The sequence below is a fragment of the Anopheles aquasalis genome, chromosome Y (assembly GCF_943734665.1).
Source record: "Anopheles aquasalis chromosome Y, idAnoAquaMG_Q_19, whole genome shotgun sequence".
Lineage (NCBI taxonomy): Eukaryota > Metazoa > Arthropoda > Insecta > Diptera > Culicidae > Anopheles > Anopheles aquasalis.
In genome coordinates, this window is record NC_064879.1 from 1,730,500 (window position 1) to 1,751,252 (window position 20,753).

Genomic DNA, 20,753 nt, shown 5'->3' on the forward strand with positions numbered 1-20,753 from the left:
ATAGTGATTCCGTTCTGGGTGTTTTATTCATTTAAAAAGACGAGACCTTAGCGTGCTAACGAGAGATGGAGCATAACGTATAACATGAGTGTTCAGTGGGTTGCTTGTTTTTCACCTTACGAGCTATGCTACAACACTATCGCCCCCGAACCTACACTACACTCCAAACACTATCCACTAGTTAAAGCTGGCCACCGCTGGCATGATTCGGTATCCTTCCGAACCGTTTCTTCGGTTCTCCCGACCGACTCTCTTCCGAGTTCTCTTTTCCATTTTACTTACTAAATAAACCCACATCGTTGCCCCTTGTTCATTTCCCTTTCATTCACATCGCTCAAATCCTCGTTATCATCGAGAGTGGCCCCACCGGGCGAAAGCTTCTGCGAACGGTGCGCACCGGCACGTAGCCAGCTGGCGTCTGCGACTGTCGCTGCTGCTGCGTTCGAGCCGCAGCACATTGCGGTGCGGACCGTGCTGTATGGAGATCGTTGGGGATGCCGTGCGTCGGCTGGTACACGTAGCAGTACTTGTGCGTCTTGGCCGCACCATCCAGCGAGCGGCCAGCCCTGGCTGGCTGGTGCTGCACCGCGAAAGGAGCCCGTGTGGTTGTATAGGTGCGCGTGGTCGCCTGCTGTGAGCTTGCTGTCCGAGTAGTCCGCAATGATGGCGCAGCAGCAGCAGCCGGAGCAGCAGCCGGAGCAGCACTGGAGCAGCGTGAAGGCGTCCGCACCGTACCGGTGGTGCCGGGTCCGACCTTCCGAATCGAACATCGATCGGTCGTCGGAGCAACGGTGGTGTTAATTGGCGAACAGTAACCGTAACCAGAGGTAGTGCACCCTTTCGGAAGGGCGCTGTTACCGGTACCGCTGGTGAGATCGGTCGATTGGCGCACCCAGAGCCAGATAGCGACGCCACCACCCCCGAGCAGGGTAAGGGCGAGCCGAAGTAGCGTCGGCAGGGTGGAGAAGTAGCCGGCTGTCCGGGGACACCGTCCGGCGGCCCCGACCCCGGCCACCAGGCACGGTTCCAGCTCGTGCTCGACACGCTCGAGCATCCGACAGACGGTGGCCGCCACCGCCGGTACCAGGTAGCAGACGGCGAACGTCAGCACGTGGGCAAAGAGGCGCGACAGGTGGGCCCGCTGATTCCAGCCGGTCCGCAGTCGGCCGAGCGCACACAGGGCCAGCAGCACCAGGACCGCCCCGCTCAGCAGCAGTACCAGCGCCGGCAGCTCCTCGGCCAGCCCGATCGCCGTACAGAAGCCGGTAAGCTCGAAGCGCTGGATGTTGCCGCGGAGCAGCGCCACGATCGGGACGGCGAATGGTACGACCCAGGCAAGGACGTGAAACAGACCGGAGCGCCGCTCGAGCGCCTCGCTCGACCACTGCTTGGCCGTGCTGAGGTACCAGCAGAGGGCAAAGATCAACCACCAGGTGCTGGCACTCAGTAGCAAGTAGTGCTTGATGATGTAGTACGCCAGGCACTGCGAGCTGGCGATGGTACAGTCGACAACAGCAGCAGCAGCAGCAGCAGCAGCAGCGGTCGCCGCCGCCGAAACGTCACCGCCAGTAACCGAGTCCGAAGTCGCCGAAGGTATCAGCATGAGTGCTAGGTCGAGGGTGCTGCTCACTCCCCCACCTGCTGCTGATGCTGGTGTTGCGTCGCCGCCGCCTGTTCGCACCTCCGTCTGTAACCGGTGGTCACCGCCCTGGTGCAGGATGGTACGCTCGAGGTAGCACAAACCGAGCAGATTGTAGCAGAGCACCATGAACAGGATCGGCCGGTCCGGATAGTCGAGACGGCCGTTTGCCCGAGCCCAGAACGTCACCAGCGACATCAGCGTGAAGATGAAGCAACTGGCGGACAGGACGAGCGTCCACCACTCGACCAGCTCCTTCTGGGCCCGGCTGTACAGGGCATCGATCGCGGGACCACACCGCGGCACGCACCGATCATACTCGAGGCTGTAGTTCACCGGACAGGGCCAACCGGGCGCACCACCAGACCGTTCCAACAGTAGCTCCGTCGTCCGCCGTCCATCCTCCGATGGTAGCACGAGTGAGCCACCGCCAAGCCAACCCGGCTGTTCCGGGGCCTTTCCCACTGTTGCTGGTTGCTGCTGGTTGAGGTGATTGACGTTTTGATGGGTGTTGTGGTTGTGATGCTTCAGAAACGAGCTCAGGTTCAGCGGAGGCCACCCATTGACGATGGCTGAACCGGTCGCGACAACAGACGGTGGTTGAACGGGTGGCGGTGTCGCCAAAGACGATGCCGACGCCGGCTGCGATTGACCGGCCAGTAGGGGGACCTCCGTAACGACCGTAGGGACCGCTGGTTGACTGGTCGCCGGTCCCGAGGCAGCAGCATCCGCTGCTGAACCGACCTGCATACACAGCTCGTGCTTCTCCGGTTGTGGCAGCAAACGGCAGTCGAGGTAGTCCGGCCACAGTTTCGCGCTGACCGGATCGTTGAAGCAGTCGCGTCGCACCTGCTCGCACAGTGACCGGCACGGGTAGACCGGCCGCGGTGCGTTCGGTGAGCAGAGCGGAAACAGGGACGAGCAGAACAGGAAGAGGGCCTGCTTGGAGCAACCGGACCGGATGATCGGACGCAACGAACTAACCTGTGTGACAGAGCGGAGAAAGAGAGATAAGACAGTACGTTAGTGTTGTTGCGATGCCAAGCGTGTGAACTTCAACTCATCTGTCAAACAGTAACAATAACAAACAACCCGATCGACCGATCGCTCCGCACGGCACCATTTCCAATGTGAAGCAACAGACCCCACTCCACCAGTGCATTCTTTATGTCCCTTAAGACCCACCTACCTTAACATTACCCAAAACCCGCCCTTCCCCAACTACCCCTTTTTTTTGTTGGTTCGTTCGCATTCCGTTCAGCTTCAGGGCCAGTCGCCAGCCGCTCCGCTACCCTGCGCCGCGCCGCGCTGCGGTGTAATGATGATGAGATGATGGTCTATTAAGTTCAATTATTATAACACCAACCCTTCCACCATCATCCCTTAACCCCTCCAAAGCAATGTCTCGATCGCGGGTTGCGTAGCAGCAGCCCGGGGGGGCACAGCGCATACGCGTACCCGCTCTGCGTGCTCTGTGCTCCGTGCCGGCGAACCGGTTCATTTCTCCCCTGTCCCCTGCCCACCCTTCTTCCTTCCTCTTTCTCCCTCCAAAAACCACTCTTATGCTCGAGTGCGCTCGAGATGAAAGGCGGCAAAAAAGCAAAACCAGCGAGCGAGTGAGCCGCCCCGGGTCCGGTGGGCGAGGGGGGGGGGAGACATAAGATACTGAAAAGCCTTTCTCCTCCCCCTCCACCTCCTAGCACTCCGCATTTTGTGCTCTCTCTCTCTCGTCCTGCCTTTTCCTTCGAGTCTCTCTCTCTTTCTTTCTCGTTTTTTTTTGTTTTTGTTGTTTATGTTCCGTGTCCCTCCTGCCCGTTTTTTCTTTCTCTACGTTCTCTTTTCGCCGCCGTCCGCGCGCGTTCCTGCGCAAAGCCGACCCATCACCACCCCTGCCGGCGTCCTGCCGTTTGTTGCGTTTGCCTTCCATTCTCTTCTGCTTCTGCTCCATCGCCGCTCGCATCACGTCTTTGATAAAAGCAACAAAAAAAAACAAAACAAAAAAACTCCCCAGACGCCATCATCGCCGTCGTTCGTTCGTTCGTTCACTTCTTTTAAGGTTTCACATCTTCTTCCCTCATTTCCCCCCACCCTAACCCCTTTTCACTCGCCTTCCTCTCCCCATCTTTTGCGCTACATCTTTTGCGCTGTTTCTTCGGTTGCTTTAATCCTGCTGCTGCCTCTGCTGCTTAATACTTCCATATGTCCGTTGTTCGCGCTCGCGATCAAGGGGGCCGGCGTGGAAGTGAAGGATGAAGGAGAGAAGGCAGGGGGGTGGGGCAGCAAATTGACTTCTGGGCAATGGCAAGGGGGGAGAAAGAGGCGGGGGTGAACTGGCTTATGAGGGAAGCCACTCGCTACGCACCAACCAAGCTGCCCAGCGAGCGGAACATCGATTAAGCCATATCCATTAGACCCCCATCCCCTGCCTCGCTCTCACCCTCGTCCCTATATGTTACACCTTTTTGGAGCTAGTGAGTCCCCGGACTTAAACAAACGCACACCATAGTATCCGATGGCTTGTATCGTGTAGTCGCTTGAGTCCTTTTCTCCATCAGAACTCCAAGCCAGGGATTCAAGCCTCGGGATTCCGGTGCCCTTTGAGCGAACCTTGGCGAACAGGCGTTTCCGGTACGGAAAAGCGGAAAAGACCCAAAGTCTACACACCGGCGCGTAGCCGCCGCAACGTAGCCCAACAGGGATCTGCCACGGGAAGTTGGATAGCGCGTGACAGAGATCACAACATTACGGCCGTATGCGCCCCCCGGGGGGGTGTTTGGGGGTGAGGTACATGAGTACACGGGCACATTACTGCCCTGAACCACCCCTGCTCCATGCTGTCGTGAGTGTGTCTGTGGAGCTACTATCTGCGCGCAACAAAAACACCGAACGCCGAAAAGTACTCTCCAAATGTTTGGGGTGCGATCAGACTCGGTGACGGGTGGGGACAGGGCCATCTTTCCCATTGGGCACACAATGGGCACATACCGAGGGCCTCGCCCTGGTGGGGCACCCACAAAATCCCTGCGAGTTTGGATTTGGCTTGAATGCATTTCAAAGGCACCAGAATCAAGGTAGATTCCCTGATTTTGCCCTACGATTCTTTTGAGCTTCGCATTCCCAACTTTCGCGAATTAATTGGCGTAACACTGAAGAAAATCTGTTGAATTCAAGAAAACGCAATCCAAATGTCTTAGTTAAGGGGGGACTTTGGTATTTAATTTTTTTATATAACACATATTTTTAACATTTTTCCCTGATCCCAAGCTGATCCTTTCAAGAGTATTGTGAAAATGTTTTGGATCAATCGAAGCAAAACTGACAAAGTTATAGATTTTGGAAAATCCGCGTTTCATAGAAGGGTCCAGGCAGCTCGCTACTTTTAAGAGCGTTTCCCAAAAACCAACGTTTTCAAAGTCGGTGCCCATCATACCGTAAAAACTACTAGACCGATCGATTTGAAATTTTTAACACATAATCTGTACACTCTTCGCTGGATAGTCCCGTCGAGATTTCATGAAAATGGTTGATACTTTTTTTTAAACAAATCTTTAAAAATCGTGGTTTTAGGAAAAATATCAAAAAGCATCACTTTTCGAACTTCAAAAATCGAAAAATACGAAATTTAATAAAAACTGGACGTGGCTACCTAGATAAACTTATAATCTTTCAAACGAGTATCGATTTGTACTTTTCTGATGACCCATCACGTAGATACGATGGGCACTGTTTTTGCTGCGAATCAAAAGACTTGACCCTTAAGAATTAAGCAACGAACCCGGGTTGATTATTATGATCACTTTTTCTACTTCAAAAATTTGGCAAAAATCGGATACCTGGATCGGGTACCTGGATAAACTTATAATCGATGAAAAAAATATCGATGTGTGTTTTTCTGATGACGCATCACGCAGCTACGACGGCCACCGGAAAAAAGAACCTTTTCGCAGGCGCACCATCATAAATATGATGCCGTGGATGAAGTTTTTAAATAGTCTTCCCCAAAAAAGAACTAAATATTCTACAGTTGTCGGAATAAGTAAAAGCCTACCTCGATCTGGTCCACCACATTTACGTCTGTTCATTCGTCATTTTCGTTCACAAAGGCCATGTAATTTTTTTGCTAGAAGCTCTAACTTTCCTCTTTGCAAATCACTTGCTTTGAGCTTTGATAGGTTTGATAGTCTCGTTTTGAAAATTCTTTAAGTGCGAGATGGTCGATCACGAATGTGACAAAAGTAAAAGCCCACCGGTAAGGAAACATGTTTCTCAATTGATAAGGGCCACTCTTACCCCAGATTTCCATTCGTACCCATTTTGACATGTCTTTGACATGTTTTCAGATATGTTGGAGATTGTTCTCATCGTATTGCTTCGTAAAATAATAGTGTTTAATAGAAACATCGTTTATAACGGCAATTTATATAAAAATTCCCAGAAATTCTCAATCTGAGCTTGAAGAACGTGATTCTAGACGATTAATACGATGAGGTTGTCAATAAGAACTTTTGGTTTTGGCGATTCGTTTAAAATTGTTTTTCTATTGCTCAATAAAATTGCTTCCTCGGGCCCATACGCTGATTGAATAAATAAAAAAAAATCCTTCCGGGCGTCAACATAATTTTCGCAGCTCACAGAGTACTGTTATTTTTACTCATTCAACATTCTAATTGAACTGAAAAACAGCTCCATACCCTCACCGTGGCTCATTGTGACCTGCAACTGACTTTAATTGATTATTGATTACCTTAATTGATGTTTCTAAAAACAATAAATTACTTCTCGAGCCTTCATATTTAAACTATTAAAAATAAAACATATTTCCGGATGAAATTAAAACAATTCAGCTTAGTTTTAGATGAAACGAAAGTCTTATGGCATATCCGCTCCTGCACTCATGTGGAGCTGATCTTTCGTGGCATACTTCGCTCCAAAACTGATATCGAAAGGGATCCTATGATTGAATAGATACGTTACTTTCGATGATTTCTTAATGTCTGGAAATATTTTTACATTTTCCAATCCAAACCGTCTTCTGAGAGCGTCTGAAATTGAAACTGTAAGCTACTGATCTAGGACATTGGTGATTAATTAGCATGCCATAAACTGCCCTCCGATTGTGGATAATTTTTCTGCTAATATCTGTTGAAGGACTTGGTTCAAACAACGATTAACAAGCAGTTTTCTGATGAGCATAGGGTCTGATGTCCTTTGATACACCCATTCCACGTGCAAAAACCCGCGCGCAATCGACTTTCTACCGGAGATGCTAGGATAAGTGGATTTAACATGTGTAAACAATAATGGAGGGCACGTAAAACATTAAAACATGTAAATAAAAGCCCTATTAAAGACACAGTTGCCACAGGGCTCTGTCGGAGTCCCAATAATATACTTACATATACATAATCGACCATCTCGCACTTAAAGAATTTTCAAAACGAGACTATCAAACCTATCAAGCTCAAAGCAAGTGGTTTGGAAAGAAGAATGTTAGTGCATCTTGCAAAAAAATAAAATTACATGGCGTTTGTGAACGAAAACGACGAATTAACAGACGTAAATGTGGTGGACCCCCGAGGTGGGCTTTTGCTTATGCCGACCACTGTAGATGGAACTAGATTGGGGATTGAAACTAGCTGGAATGGAGTGGATCAACACCCCATGAACGACACCCACACCACCCAACCTGCTGCTGCTGCTGCTGTGGCGGCGGCGGCGGCTACTGATCTTTGATGCGCAAAATCGCACCACCGAGTTTGATTCTTTGCTTTATGGCTCGCCCGCTCTCCCAGCCCACCATCCTTCCTTCCTGCCACTCTGCCGGAAAATCCTTTTTTTTCTTTTCTTTTTTTGGTTGTTTGCTCGATAACAGACACATACACACAGCCACACAGCCACGGAGCAAACAGCATAGATTTGCTGGAGAGTTCGTGATCGTGCACGGGGTTCGCAAAAGGGTTTTTGCTAAGGGTTTTACCCACATGAACGCAACCCTCCAACAACCCTCCCCCCCCCCCCCCCCTCCCCCATTACACTGTACTCTCTCACGCAGTGTCGCTGGTCTTATCGGTGTACGCATCGCAGGCGGGCCTGTTATCGCTCGGGCGCGCTCCCTACGGTGAAGAACCTGTCGATTAGAGACGCGCCCCGCGATTGTATGTGCGCGTGTGTGTGCGACAGACACCGCTGAAAAGGGCCGCTCCAACGGTCTCCCAGATAATTGATTTGCCGCCACCGCCACCATCGCCGCCGTACGTTCGTCAAGTACCTCTCTGCTGCCGCCATCACCACATGGCCCCTGGCGCGCCACCACCACGCCAGCAGAACTCCGCAGTGCCAGTGCCAAGGGAAGGGAAATGGGCGGTGAATGCTGGGGAAGGGATAGGAGGTTGAAGAATGTCCGCCCGAGCGTTCGAGCGTTCGGCGGCGTACCGCGTTTGATCTTCTGCCGCGACTGCTCGAAAGATGATTTGTGCTCCAGGGGGGGGGGGGGGGGGGAAGGTGGGTAGGGTAGGCGCGGGGGGGGGGGGGGGTAATGGAAATGGAATGGATCGGTTCGCTGCCCAACCGGTGTGGTGTGGTGCGGTGCGGTGCGGTGCGAGGGTTCTTGACATCGAGCCGACCGTGCAGCGAAGCGCGAGCGTGAGCGATATAGACCATACCCAACCCCATACCCACTTCAACCCTCTCCTCCCTTTCAACCCTTTCTGCTTCACCCGTTTTTACTACCGTTTCTCACTCTGCCTGCTCCTTGCGCCGCCCTTACCCTCTTTCGGTTTTCTCTTTCACGCCTGCACGAGTGTTGCTCGTATAAACACTTGCTGCTGGCGCACTACCCTTTACCACCGCGCCCCACCCACCCCACAAATTTCTCGTCATGCCCATCCCCGTGCTTTGCGCTCCACCATTAGCCAAACCTCCAGCTTCGTTCCTTTGGCTTGAAAAAAAAAACCATGAAAGAGGATGGATGAGTTACGGTCGCCGCCGCCGCCACCGCCACCGCCGCCGCCAGTGCCGCCGAATGCAGCGAGAACGGAGCAAAACACACCACCAGAGGGGGGGGGGCTGGAATGGATCTGGAATGATGAAAACGGCCGCCAAATTGCCGGCCGCCGATTCGCGGCGGGCATTCGACCACAACGATGACGACGACGACGACGACGACGACGACGGGCTGCGACGAGCAAAAGAAACGGGAATATGCCCGCATCCGCACCCGTTCCCAATCCTTCTTCGTTGTTTCCCTTTCTCTCTCTCTTTTTAACATGTTTGCGGTTCGTTCCAGCTCGCTGATGCTGCGGCTGCTGCTGCTGCTGCTGCTGCTGCTGCTGCTGCTGTTCTCTACTCTTTCGAACCGAGTCAGTGCGTCCGCGAGACAGAATGATGAGTAAAAGGCGTCTGCGGGACGGAAGAGAGGGCTGTAGGAGGAGCTGATGGTAGGGTCCGGCGATGGCGTGCGTACGCGCCCGCGCTCTCTCTCTTTCTCTCTCTCTCTTTCCAGGCCTGCTTGCCTTCCTCAACCACCATTCAGCGCATCGTACATTGATGAAGAGCAGCAGAACGTCGCGAGCGAATGAGTGAGAGAGAGAGAGAGAGAGAGAGAGAGAGAGAGAGAAGGAGGAAAGGGAGAGAGAGAAAGGAAGAAAGGAAGAAACAGATACGCGCGCGCGCGCACACACAGATAGACCCAAGGCAACAGAAGCATGAAAGAGAGAGAGAAGAGAGAGAAAAGAGAGAGAGAGCGAGAGAGAAGGGGAGAGAGGTAAGGCATTTTCGTCGGAAGATCAAAGCCGCCACAGTCGGTCGCTTTATACTCGCCCCTCTTCCCCCCCCTTCCTCACGACAGCGTTCTTCCCCTATTCACCTCGCCACCCCCGCCCCCGCCCCCCCCCCCCCTTCGCCCTCCACCAGCGAGCGGCGCACATGGCCCGGATGGATGCGTGCTGGATGCGCACTCGACTTCGACGCACACATACTAGCGCTGCTTCTTTGCGATCGATCGCACATCGGAGTTGTTGTGCCCCTGGTTATCTGGCCCGGTGCGGCGCGTGACCCAAGGATCGCGGGATCGCTTCTCCGCTGTGTGGACACCCCGTGGCCGTGGATGTGGCTGTGCATGTGTATGTGTGTGCCACATGCGGCACATCCGGAACCGCGCGGAGTTCGCACCTTATTCGCCCCCCGCGGGGCCGCCATATAGACCGGCCACATATAGAACGTCAGCGGAGCGGCGAGGACCCGAAAAAGAAATGTGTGAAATGTAGCACTACCCTCCCCCCCCCCCCCCCCCTCGCTAGCCCAGTACACACCCTTACACCCCGAAAGGTGTGAAACGGTTTGGGGTCCTCCCTTCCGGCCAACGGCTCGGAAAGGATCAACCTGGCCACTCCTGGGCTGGAAAGAGGATTAAGTGTGGCTCGGGCGGACCGCGACGTTTTCAAAGACGCGTTTTCAGAGACGCGAGAGACGCCAATTGTTGGGGAGGGGGAAGGGGGGGGGGGTGTTATGGGATGAAGGGAGACGAAGAAGACGGCGGGGGGGGGGGGGAAGGGATCGGTAATGGCACTCTAACGAACGTTAATGATTTTATTTTATCGTCACCACCACCACCACTGCCACATCCACCGTCGATATCGTCGAGGAATCGAGCTGCTGGTGCTGCTGCTGCCGCCGATGATGATGATGATGATGGCGAACGGTGGCGGCGGCAGATCAAAAGAGACCGAGACACCGCCACGACCACAGAGCGGGCTCTGGGTGGGGGGGGGGGGGGGGGGCAAGAATCGCTTCCATCTTCCTTCCTCTCTCTTTCTCTTTCTCTCTCTCTCTCTTCCTTCATCGTTCACATCAGCACCCGGGCACCGGGTGTTTGGTGGGGTGCTGGTGGGTCCCGGCGCGCAAAGCGGCTTAGCGCTTTTCGTCCATTCCTCGTGCCTTTTATCTCACCCCAAAAGTCCCAAAAGCATTCCATTCCGGCTTTGGACTGGAGAAGAACCATTTGGGGGTGCCGGGGTTGGCACGGACTACAAAATGTTCTGCCGCCCACAGTGTTGGTGGTGGTGGTGGTGGTGGTGGTGGCGGCGGTAGGCCTATACTAATTAGTGGGAACCCCCTTCAAATGAGCGCCTCGCGCGTCCCCCGAGAAGTCGAGATCGAAAAGCTCGTAGCGGTGCGGGGGGGGGATCAGTGCATTAGTGAAATGCCGCCATGATCCTGACCCAGCCAGCAGGCAGACCAGGGCCCCTGGTCCTGGTCGCATCGCTAATGCGTCGTATCTGCGCCGCGAACGGAAAGGACAGGACGTTATCTGTGACGTAATTTATCTTACGACGTCCGGGCAAGGCCCTGGAGGATTGTGGGCTGCCTCATCTCCCGATACTCCCTCCCCCCCCCCCCCCATTCGCCCAGGCAGGAGTGGGCTGCTGGTGAGCGCAGCGCAGAGGGTTGATCGATTGGATTGTTGGACCCAACACCTTTGGGTCCTTTGATCGAAGGCATTCTGTTGGAGGTGGACGTGAAGGACGTGTCATCGGGAACTTCACTTACCAGGCGCTCTGCACTGACCCATCGCACCCGGGCGGTACCATTGTCCGGATGTGGCAGCTCGCCACCGAACAGCAGCGGCTCGTGCTGGTCGGCCGAAGCGATCGTCATGTTGTACTCGAGGTTCTGGCAGGCACCGAGTGCGATCCGTTCACACCGTAGCTCCTCCAGGGCTACCGTGCCACCGTGGTAGCTGAGCGCGGACACCACTAGTGTGGCAAGGGCCAGCGGCCACTGGCGCCACCGTCCTTTCCTTCGTCCTCCGCCAGCCAGTGTCATGGTTGTTGGCGTCGCTCGCGAGTGTGCTGTGGATGATCGCCGCTGATAGTAGTTGGATAGCAGGCTAACGGACTGCTTCTCCGCGGCGCTGAAGCAGCACCTTAGTAGCACCGGCACGCGGACATCCTCGCGGCCGGCACGCCCGCACAGGAAACACCAGCACGCTCGCACACTCCAATTCCACAGACACACCGAACACGTACACCCACGTACACAACGAAGAGCTACACACAGACACACACACCCACACACACTCGTAGGATCAACACACAGCAGGATACTGCTGCCTGTGCATATCAACAACAACAACAACAACAACAACAAGCACTGCGGAGCGTTTGGCGCTTCCAGTTCATTCGCCAGCGACGCCGCGCGCAGCGATCCGCTCTACGTGACGGTTCAAGCAGCTGTGGTGCGGCAGCTTCGCTCGCTTCGCGCGACTCAGACACCACCATCACCGCCGCCAGCATCATCACCTGGCCCCCGGCTTGTCTCTGGTTGCGTGAGCGAGGCAGCGTACAGCAGCGCGCATCCTGCTCGTGCGTGCCTCTCGATACAGTGACCGGCAGTAAATATCGTAACCGGTGTTTGAGAGTAGAAGCAAACAGACATTTTCCTGGCCCGGCCCGCAGCCCGGAACAGTCTGCCGTTTGCGACTGTTTTTTTTTTTTTTACCAAAAGCCCAATTTCCTACGGTAATGGGAAAACACAGTTAAGTGAATAAAAAGGGACTGAGATATGCAAAAAAAGATTATTTTATTGCACTACTAAATTGTAAAAGAAATAAGATAAGTAAACAAAAAATTGATACTCAAGCATGAGCATAATTATGTCGGTAAAAAACCAATATCTACATCACCTACCAAATTGCATAATTTCAAGGGATTGTAACTGAATTTTAAGTGGCTAACTGGAGTATTAAATGTGCCGGATATTTAAAAGTATCTTGGAGGCGGTACGTGGGGAAGGTTAGGAAGGAGTTTTACCCACTCGCCCTATTTAATCTCTAAAATTATGCATTTTTTAGAAATACACTGCTAGCCAACATAAGTTGTAGCTGCCTTTTTTAGGGCAGAAAAATCACAATTTTTGGTCAGGAAATCGGAAAGAACGATTTATAACCGATTACATCGGGTTACAGCAGTATACTTACTGCATATAATTACAACTTTAAATATATTCCACAGCTGAGTTTTTTTTTTTAATAAATTTTATTCTCCACTCTTATGCTTTACTAATCCCACAAAACTTTGCAATTACACCATCAAACTCAAAGGCGCTAAACGTATCTACCCGTAAGAACGGGTAGTTCGCATTCCACCGAGCATCTTGAGCAGCTTTCTCGACTACTTGGCACATATTAGGTTGGCCAATAAGTCTTGTCGTACTTTTTAGAAAGACTTCAAAGGGATATATTTCCGGCTTTGAGCCACTTTATTCAACCAAATGTGATACATTTTGGTTAACCACCTTTTGCCATTTCTCGGCTAAACACATAATTCCTTTAGTGTAAAAACTGCGTGGTTTTTCGTTGAAAAACTGGGACACGAAGTTTTCACATGCTTCTCTTGAAGCCAGCCGTACTCCACTAAGAGAGTTTTGCATAGAACGAAACAAGCGGTAATCCGATGGTGCAAGGTCTGATCTTGGATCAAGGTGGGTGATCTTTTTCGCACGTTATTGTCGTATTTGATCCACTTTTCGGCTCTTGTTACCATTCGCTTCAGAAACGGTTCGATTTCATTTCTTTTCAGCAAAGAATCGTAGATGTTAATTTGGTTCAATAACTTTTTCGCAGACAATTCGCATAAAACATCGAGCTTTTTTTTTTGTAGCCACCCTTGTTTAAATGGTTCAAAACCGTTTGATGCTGAAAGTTTAGTTCCTTAGCGATGTCACGGCTGCTTATGTGATGATCCTGGTCTATCCTTTCACTAATTTCATCGACTTTAGCAACGAAAGGTCGACCAGAGCGAGGTACATCTTTCACACATCAAAATTTCCAGAACGGAAACGAGCGAACCATTGTTGTACCACACGAACTGATTCAGCATCGTCCCCGCAAAACTTCACAAATTTCGTTGGTGGCTAGCGTGGCATTTTTCCCTTTTTTATAGAAAAATTTCAAAGATGTGTGAAAATAGGGAAGGAATTCGCTATTTTCTTCACTATTTTCACACATCTTTGAACAGGTATAATTTTTTGTCCACTTCTGCACATTGTGTTTTGTTTTGATTAAAAGATACATCAAATGTCCCTTAAAGCAATGTGGTACGATATGACATAATGTGATAGATAACGGTGGAGCTGGGCGACTCCAAAGCCAACTATTGCCAAAATACGAAAAGACTTATTGGCCAACCTAATATTTGGTCCGATATTCTGCTGGTCTGGACGCAGGATCAAAAAACATAAGTAACCCCTACAAGTATGCACCTCGTCACCACCGAGCAGCATCCCCTCCCGATCCGGTAAACATTTGATGATGACTTGAATTTTACCCTCCCGCGTTTGAGCGCGCCCTGGCAGACCTGGTGATCGTCGAATCGTTGGAGCGTCCCTGTTTCTCGGGCACGCTTTTAGCACGGGTGCCAACTGTTACGATAGCACGCTACTCGCAATGTTACTAATTACCCTGGAAGATAGCATCATCGAGCCCGATATCGGAAAACAGGAAAAAGGTGAGGTGCTTTACACGTTAGCCTAGAGCAAATCTTGGCCGAAAACACCCTGCTGTTGCGGAATCGATCGTACGAACGATGATCGTGCTTTAAAAATACACCCTTTTGTTTATTTCTGGTAAAATTTACGTTAACCTTAGATAAATTTAAAAAATAAAACACAACATCGTTCACACATCCTACGCTGCTGCTCCTTTGTCAGCTTTCCTGACCGGGATGTCGAAGCGAACCTTCCTTTCACCCCTTCCCGTAATTCATTGAGTTCAGATGCCTTAGCCCAGGGAAGCTTAGCTCAGCATTTCTTATCAAACCCCACAATGTCTACCTTTCGACGACGAGGGGATCGAGGACTTACCGAGACACACCGAGGGGTAAGTATTTTTTTCGCGCGTACGTGCGCGCGTGTGTGTAAGCAAAGCGTGTTGCTTCGTCCGGTACAGTCCAGATACACAAACTCCCGACATTCAAAGTCCAGCCGCGCGTTCTCGCCGCGCTTAAGCTCTAAAGCACTAAACAAACCAAAACCAAATTAACCGCGGGCGCTCCAAGTCCGCGCCTCAAACTCACCTACGTCATACGAGCAGCCACGTCGTCGTGCTGCTCTCTGGAAACAGCTAGGGGCGCCCTCCGCTTTCTGGGCCGTTCGTATCGCAGCTTACTCATCGTGTATAGCGCCGCGATGAGCTGAGGCAAAACAGGACACCAACACACGCAATAGCATGCCAAAACAAACCCCACACTCTCCGATCCAGCCCATTCCATTCGAGAGTTCGATGATGTCAGCCGACGCTACGTACTGCTCGTCGTTCGTCGGCGATCTTCCCCTTCTTTTTCCTTTGACGTCGTTCCAGCCGATATGCCTTCTTAGCGATTGAGCGAGGCGGACAAAGTGCGAAAGTGGCGTGATCCGCGAGCTCCCTGCTCGTCATTGAGGGGCGTCGGGGAAGAGGCGGCCCATCATCCCCCCCCCCCCCCTTCATCCTTCACCTGATGACGCGGGTGTGGGGGCTAGCCAGCGAGAGAGAGAGAGGGAGAAACCTTGGACCGTGGCGAGCGATGACGATGATCGCTCGCCACCCCATTCGCGATGGTAATGCCGCTTGTTTGCGTTTTTTTTTGCGTTGCTATTGTTGTTGTTGGTTTTATTTACCAGATCGCGTCCGTATCAGCAGCGTTCCGTCCTGGTTCGCACCAGCACCGCACCGCACCGCACCGAGTGGACCCGTTCAGGGAGAGGAGATCCACTGCGCTGATTGAACTAATTGAGCACGCTGTTGCGCAAAAAAAAGCGCGGCGAACGGAGTGTTTGTGTGCTCCCCTATCTCATGTTGTTTCACGAGAATCCTGGCTGGATCCCCCTCCCGCTCTTCTTCGGAGCCCTATCGGGAGCATCGGGAGTAAGCCACAAGTGGAGGTGCTTCGGAGCCACTGTCCGGGGAACCCTTTTGCGGGGGAAAAAAAACCATACCATTTCGGTCATCGGTTGAGCAGCAATCGAGTCGCAATCGAGCGCTACGCTATGTAGTACTTGCGGAGGCCACTCACAATCGTGGCCCCATACACAGGTTTACCTTATCTTTTATTTCCGAAATGAAACACACACTCTTACTTTGCGCTATAAACTTATCTTCTAGTTCTGCAGCTCGTTGCTGGGTGCCCACGAATCTCCCGCCAGGACACAGGCCTAGCGGGCGACAGGGCGAGCTGCTGCACCGCTTCCTATGTATATATATATATTGCTTTTTTCTTCTTCCTCCTGCTCAAAAACTCATGCCTCCCCTTCCCTTCTCCTCCCCGTGGACCAACCGGTGGTCACACCGCTTTGGTGCAAATCACCCGAGTTTCTTAAAAGTAAACAGGCAGCACGCAGCACGGTTGGCGCCACTCGGTGTAAAATTAGGCCATAGGCGAAATACCACCATTGGCGATGGGTATCTTCTACGGATGCTGCTGCTGCTGCTGCGCCAATTTATCATTCCATCCCTAGCATATGACAAAAAACAAAAAAAAAAAAATTCCAACTCCTCTCCTCTCTTCATTACAGCACTCTTCTCTTCTTCAACGTGTTATCCTCTACGGCTGTGGTGACGCTCATGGTGAAGACGTCGTCGTTGGCGGGGATCGTGGTAGTTTTGGGCGTTTCCGTGTTAGAAGTGGAGGTGGAGGAAGAGGAGGGAGAGGATGAGGAGGTCGCAGCAGCAGCAGCAGGACCGTTCGCACTGGTAGTATCTTCCTCCACTAACGAGGGCTTCTCGTTGATGAAGTTGAGGTACTGCGTGAGGCGCAGGACCGCAACGAGCGTGGCGACGTAGTCCCGGACGTCCTGCAAACCGAGCGACTTGACGCGCTGCGACACGGTACGGTAGACGCGGCGAGCCACCTTGTTCGAGAGCCGACCGACGGTCTGGACCGTGTGTAGTACCGGATCCTCCTTCGCGCCAACCGGTGCTGTTGAAAGAGATAGCAAGAGGGGTGATAGTGAGTCATTTGATCGGTTTGAACCCACGCACTTCACGCGTACCATTATCGTCCTCGAACTCTTCGTCCTTTTCCGTCTTGGGGAAATAGTAGTCGAGCAGACGCTCCGCTACCGTGGCCGTCGCGTCCAGGCCGTCGACGGCGAGACAACCGTACTGGGTGGCCAGTACCTCGTTCGCCTTCCGCCAGGACAGCTCCTTCAGTGTGGCCGCACGCTGCTGCGAGGCGGACCGGAGGTCGCACACCCGCTCGATGTGCGGTTTCACGGTCTCGAGGACGCGCGTGCGGGCCTGCTGGTAGATTTCGGCCGGTTGTTCCTTCAGGATCGGCGCGTTCAGCTCGAGCCGGTCGATACCGCGCACCAGCGTCTGGTCGACGAGCTGCAGCGGACGGTCAACGAACTGGACCAGTGGGGCCGAGGCGTTCGCCGCCCGGCACACCAAATCCTCCACCGTACCGAGCGCCCAAGTAAACAATCGATTCGAATCTGTGTGACAGAGAGGGAGAAAAAGCAAAGAGAATCGTCAAATCAATTCAGTTTAACATCTTTCGATCGGCTCATCGGCGTAGCGCTGTTTTTAATAAACCAAACAAAAAACAAAAAAACAAAATCACAGAAAAGCACAAAACAACATGGCGACCTTCCGGTCGACGGTGACGTTCAAAGATGGCGATGGTCCACCTGATGGCGCGTGTGGTGTGGTGGAAGGAAGTTATGTGTCGTCGTCGTCGTCGTCGTCGACCACGCTTATCAATCGGATCCTCGGTTTCCCGGAGGAGTGGAGGAGGTGCAGCAGTGCAACGAGGAGCATTGATAAGACGAAGAGACAAGCAGAGAGATGGAGAGACCGAGAGAAAGAGAGAGAGAGAGAGCCAGCGAGCACAATGGAGAAGGAGATTACCAGTTCCGGCGAGGTTCAAATTCCACGGCCACCGCCGGTCGGTATTAATAACCATGTCATTGGTAGATGCAAAAAGGTGGGGAGGTGGGTGATTGAGAAGGCATAGCGGGAAGACCGCGCGCGATAGGTCACATGGCAGTTAGTCGCGTTATCAAGAGCGGACGACGACGATAACGGTGAGAGCGGGTCCCTGGAATGGTGCCTGATAAGACGAACCGCCGATGCCGATGGAGAAGGGATGGAAGGTGAGACAGAGGTGAACCGGGGGTGATCGGGCTCTCTGGTCTGGTCGGGCATCTACGGATCTCGCCTGACCAGTTCTAACAACAGGGCGCGAGGGGTTGATTGACTCAATTAATGATCGTCCACTCGCTCCTGCTCGTAGCAGCAGCAGCAGCAGTAGTAGTAGTAGTAGTAGTAGTAGAGCACCAGCGCAGCGCTGTTCCGAGCCATATAATAAATAACAGGGAGGCACCAAATTGCCACCGACGAGAGCGCAGTATTCAATCAAAGGCAAAGTCGAACCCGTACCAAATGGCGGCGCGGTTCCGGTCACGTTGCACTACTGCCTGCCGTCACACACTACTCCAAGAAGCCGTGTGTCTGCCCTAAGAGATCTAGGGCACAGTGTTCTCCCTGTGCCCCCGGGGGGGGGGGCCAGAATCAATACAGAACGCGCTGGTTCCGCGGTAACATCTTCCTACGGGGTCGTGAAAGGCCGCGACGAAGAGGAAAGGAACGAACTAAACATGGAATCGTATGTACGCGGCTATTGCGTCGTCGTCGTCGTTGTCGCTACCCCCTCGAAGCATTCGAAGCAGTCGATGAAGCCATACACAGCAAAGCGCATTGGCGTTGGTGCATCGCACACATGCAGGAAACCAGTGAGTGCGCGCCCGCGCACCAGCAACACTCCGTGAAGTGGAGTACTGCACCGCTTCTAACCGATAGGAGTAACAAGGAAGACAGGAACGTCGTCGTCGTCGTCGTCGTCGTCGTCGAAGCGAACGAATGCGTGCGCTCTTCGAGCAGGCTCAGGCGTAATAAAAACAACAACACCCAGAAAGGAACCGGTTCCGTTTGGGACGGTGACGATAGAGACCGGAGTACCGAGGAGTAGGGGTTGCATCGCCGGAATGCGGCTGAACAGAACGCCGATCCGGGGTGATCTCCGATGAGTTTGGTTGGACTTTGGACTTTGCGGATGTCTCGAGTGGCTCAGTACAACTCATCACGCTTCTCTCTCTCTCTCTCTCTCTCTCTCTCTCTCTCTCTCTCTCTCTCTCTCTCTTTCTCCCACGAGTAAAGAAGACTGATGCGTCATCTTAGCACCCGATATTCGCTGATGCTGGTGTCGTTTTGTGTTGCTCATCCAATCCACCAACCTCAAACATACGTGCAAACGTTGGCGACCATCGATCGAACTTGACGTCCAGACCATCCACACCATTACGCAGTTACCGAGTTAATCACAAAATGGAGACGCATGCGAAACAAAAAAAAGTGATGCTAAAAATCAGATCAGAAAATGGCGGCCGTCCGCCAACACCTACCTTTGACCCGTCCGTACACCATCTGGGTTTGCTGCCAGGTGGCGTCGACTACCGGCAGTCCCATCATCCGATCGATCGATTCAAGGTGCGGCAACAATGCGTGCACATTGGTGCCCCCGGTGTTGGCTTCTGGCTCGGTGCCGGTATGCTGCTGCTGCTGCTGCTGCTGCTGCTGGCCACCATTGGCGGCACCGTTCCCGTTCTCTGCTGATTGTTGCACTTTCGACGACATTTTACCAAGCAAAAGCCGGTGGTTGATCGATTTTTTTTCTTTTGGAAGGAAGAAATGCACTAACAAACACCGCAACCACTACGTAATGCACAGTTTAACACTTTCACAAACCACACACACAAACACACACACGCACACGAAATCGTTTGTACGCAAAAAAATGATTCCAAATCAAACGAGCTTAAAGTGGAGCTGCTGCTGCGGACTGCTTGCTGTCTCTTCGCTGGCCGGAGTTGGAAAGAACGGTTCTCGATCCGTCGGCGATCACCTTAGCCTAGGGCCTCTCTCTCAGTGTGCGCTCACTCTGCGTGGAGTGGTGGTATGTGTGCAGCGCAATCGCACCGTGATAAGATCCGTGCCCGGTCTCTCGCGCTCTCTCAAGCTCTTGTTCTTACCCCGTACGCTTCCCGTACGCGCTCTACACTCGCGCGGTGACTTAGTGGAGCAACCGATCTTGATCGCGGAGCCTGGTTTGATCGTGAGAATAAGACGCTGTGCGCTGTTCTGTGTATGGGTGTGTTCTAGGCGTCGGCTGGTGCCGGTGCCGGTGCCGGTGTGTCGACCAAAACGTTCTGGATTCTTTGGTGTGTCTGCTTTTTCGGTTTTCTGCCGCACTCTGCTCTTCTGCCCCACTTCACTCGTTCGCCTCTCTGGGTTTGTGGGTGTATTTTTCGATCACGCCAATCAAATGCACACGCACTGCCCCTATGGGGAAACTGTTGCTGTTGCTGTTGTTGTTGTTGTTGTTGTTGTTGCTGGTGGTGTTGTGACCTGTAGAGCCTCGCCTGCGAGCGAACGGTAACAACGCGATGAATTGGCGTTCTCGAGCGAACCATCGATGCTTTTTATACGGGATGCCCCCGGTTGTGGGTTGTACACGACACACCACGCCGCTTATCAACGCGCACACCAACGCGTCCAGCGAACGGGGCGAGTGATTAGCGAGAGTTCGTTCCGGAGCGAGGGAGAAGGCAATAGAGGGTAGGGGAACAGGGAGAGAGCCCACCTCTGCTTCCGCTGCGCCGATATGCGCAACCCGCGGTCGCGGACACACACGCACGCACGCACGCACAGGCACGTCGTAGTCAGCCGTCACGGTTTCACCTTTGACCCCGCGCGCTTGCAGGCCCAGTCGGATCTTGATTAATAGAGCTCAGTGGTCGCCAAGCTGTCGCTACCTCCACCTCCACCACCACTGCCGCCGATCCGATCCGATCCGATCTGATTGTCACCAACACCAGCAGCGCCACGTGAGCCGCAGGCCGTTCGGGCGGTGGCATCATCGTGGCCTTCTCCCCTTACAAGCTCCAAAGTCCAGTCCCGCGTTGTGCCCCGTCATAGGGGGTACCGTCATCATTCGGGGACCGTGTGTCACCGGCGTGAGGACCACCTCCCAACGGTGCAGATGCTTCCGGTTGCCCTCAGCGTCGCTGTCTGTGGCTTGTT

At 52.9% G+C, this 20,753-nt stretch overlaps 2 protein-coding genes across 2 annotated transcripts; both read right to left on the reverse strand.

Annotated features, from left to right (window-relative positions):
- Positions 1-7: 7 nt before the first annotated feature.
- LOC126579993 (frizzled-3-like) lies at positions 8-11,852 on the reverse strand. The gene is made up of 2 exons (XM_050243811.1): positions 11,186-11,852; positions 8-2,623 (listed from the first exon to the last, which is right to left on the reverse strand). The coding sequence occupies exons 1-2, from the start codon at positions 11,459-11,461 to the stop codon at positions 335-337; spliced, it is 2,565 nt and encodes an 854-aa protein (XP_050099768.1). The 5' UTR covers positions 11,462-11,852; the 3' UTR covers positions 8-334.
- A 3,815-nt stretch (positions 11,853-15,667) lies between these two features.
- On the reverse strand, positions 15,668-20,121 carry LOC126579994 (lipid storage droplets surface-binding protein 2-like). The gene is made up of 3 exons (XM_050243812.1): positions 19,076-20,121; positions 16,664-17,107; positions 15,668-16,590 (listed from the first exon to the last, which is right to left on the reverse strand). The coding sequence occupies exons 1-3, from the start codon at positions 19,305-19,307 to the stop codon at positions 16,181-16,183; spliced, it is 1,086 nt and encodes a 361-aa protein (XP_050099769.1). The 5' UTR covers positions 19,308-20,121; the 3' UTR covers positions 15,668-16,180.
- Between the last annotated feature and the right edge of the window lie 632 nt (positions 20,122-20,753).

Coding starts and splice junctions, on each gene's coding strand:
- LOC126579993 (XM_050243811.1), bottom strand. CDS start 11,461: ATGACACTGGCTGGCGGAGGACGAAGGAAAGGACGGTGGCGCCAGTGG. Junction 2,624..11,185: donor GGGTCAGTGCAGAGCGCCTG/GTAAGTGAAGTT, acceptor TCTGTCACACAG/GTTAGTTCGTTGCGTCCGAT.
- LOC126579994 (XM_050243812.1), bottom strand. CDS start 19,307: ATGTCGTCGAAAGTGCAACAATCAGCAGAGAACGGGAACGGTGCCGCC. Junction 17,108..19,075: donor GGTGTACGGACGGGTCAAAG/GTAGGTGTTGGC, acceptor TCTGTCACACAG/ATTCGAATCGATTGTTTACT. Junction 16,591..16,663: donor AGAGTTCGAGGACGATAATG/GTACGCGTGAAG, acceptor CTCTTTCAACAG/CACCGGTTGGCGCGAAGGAG.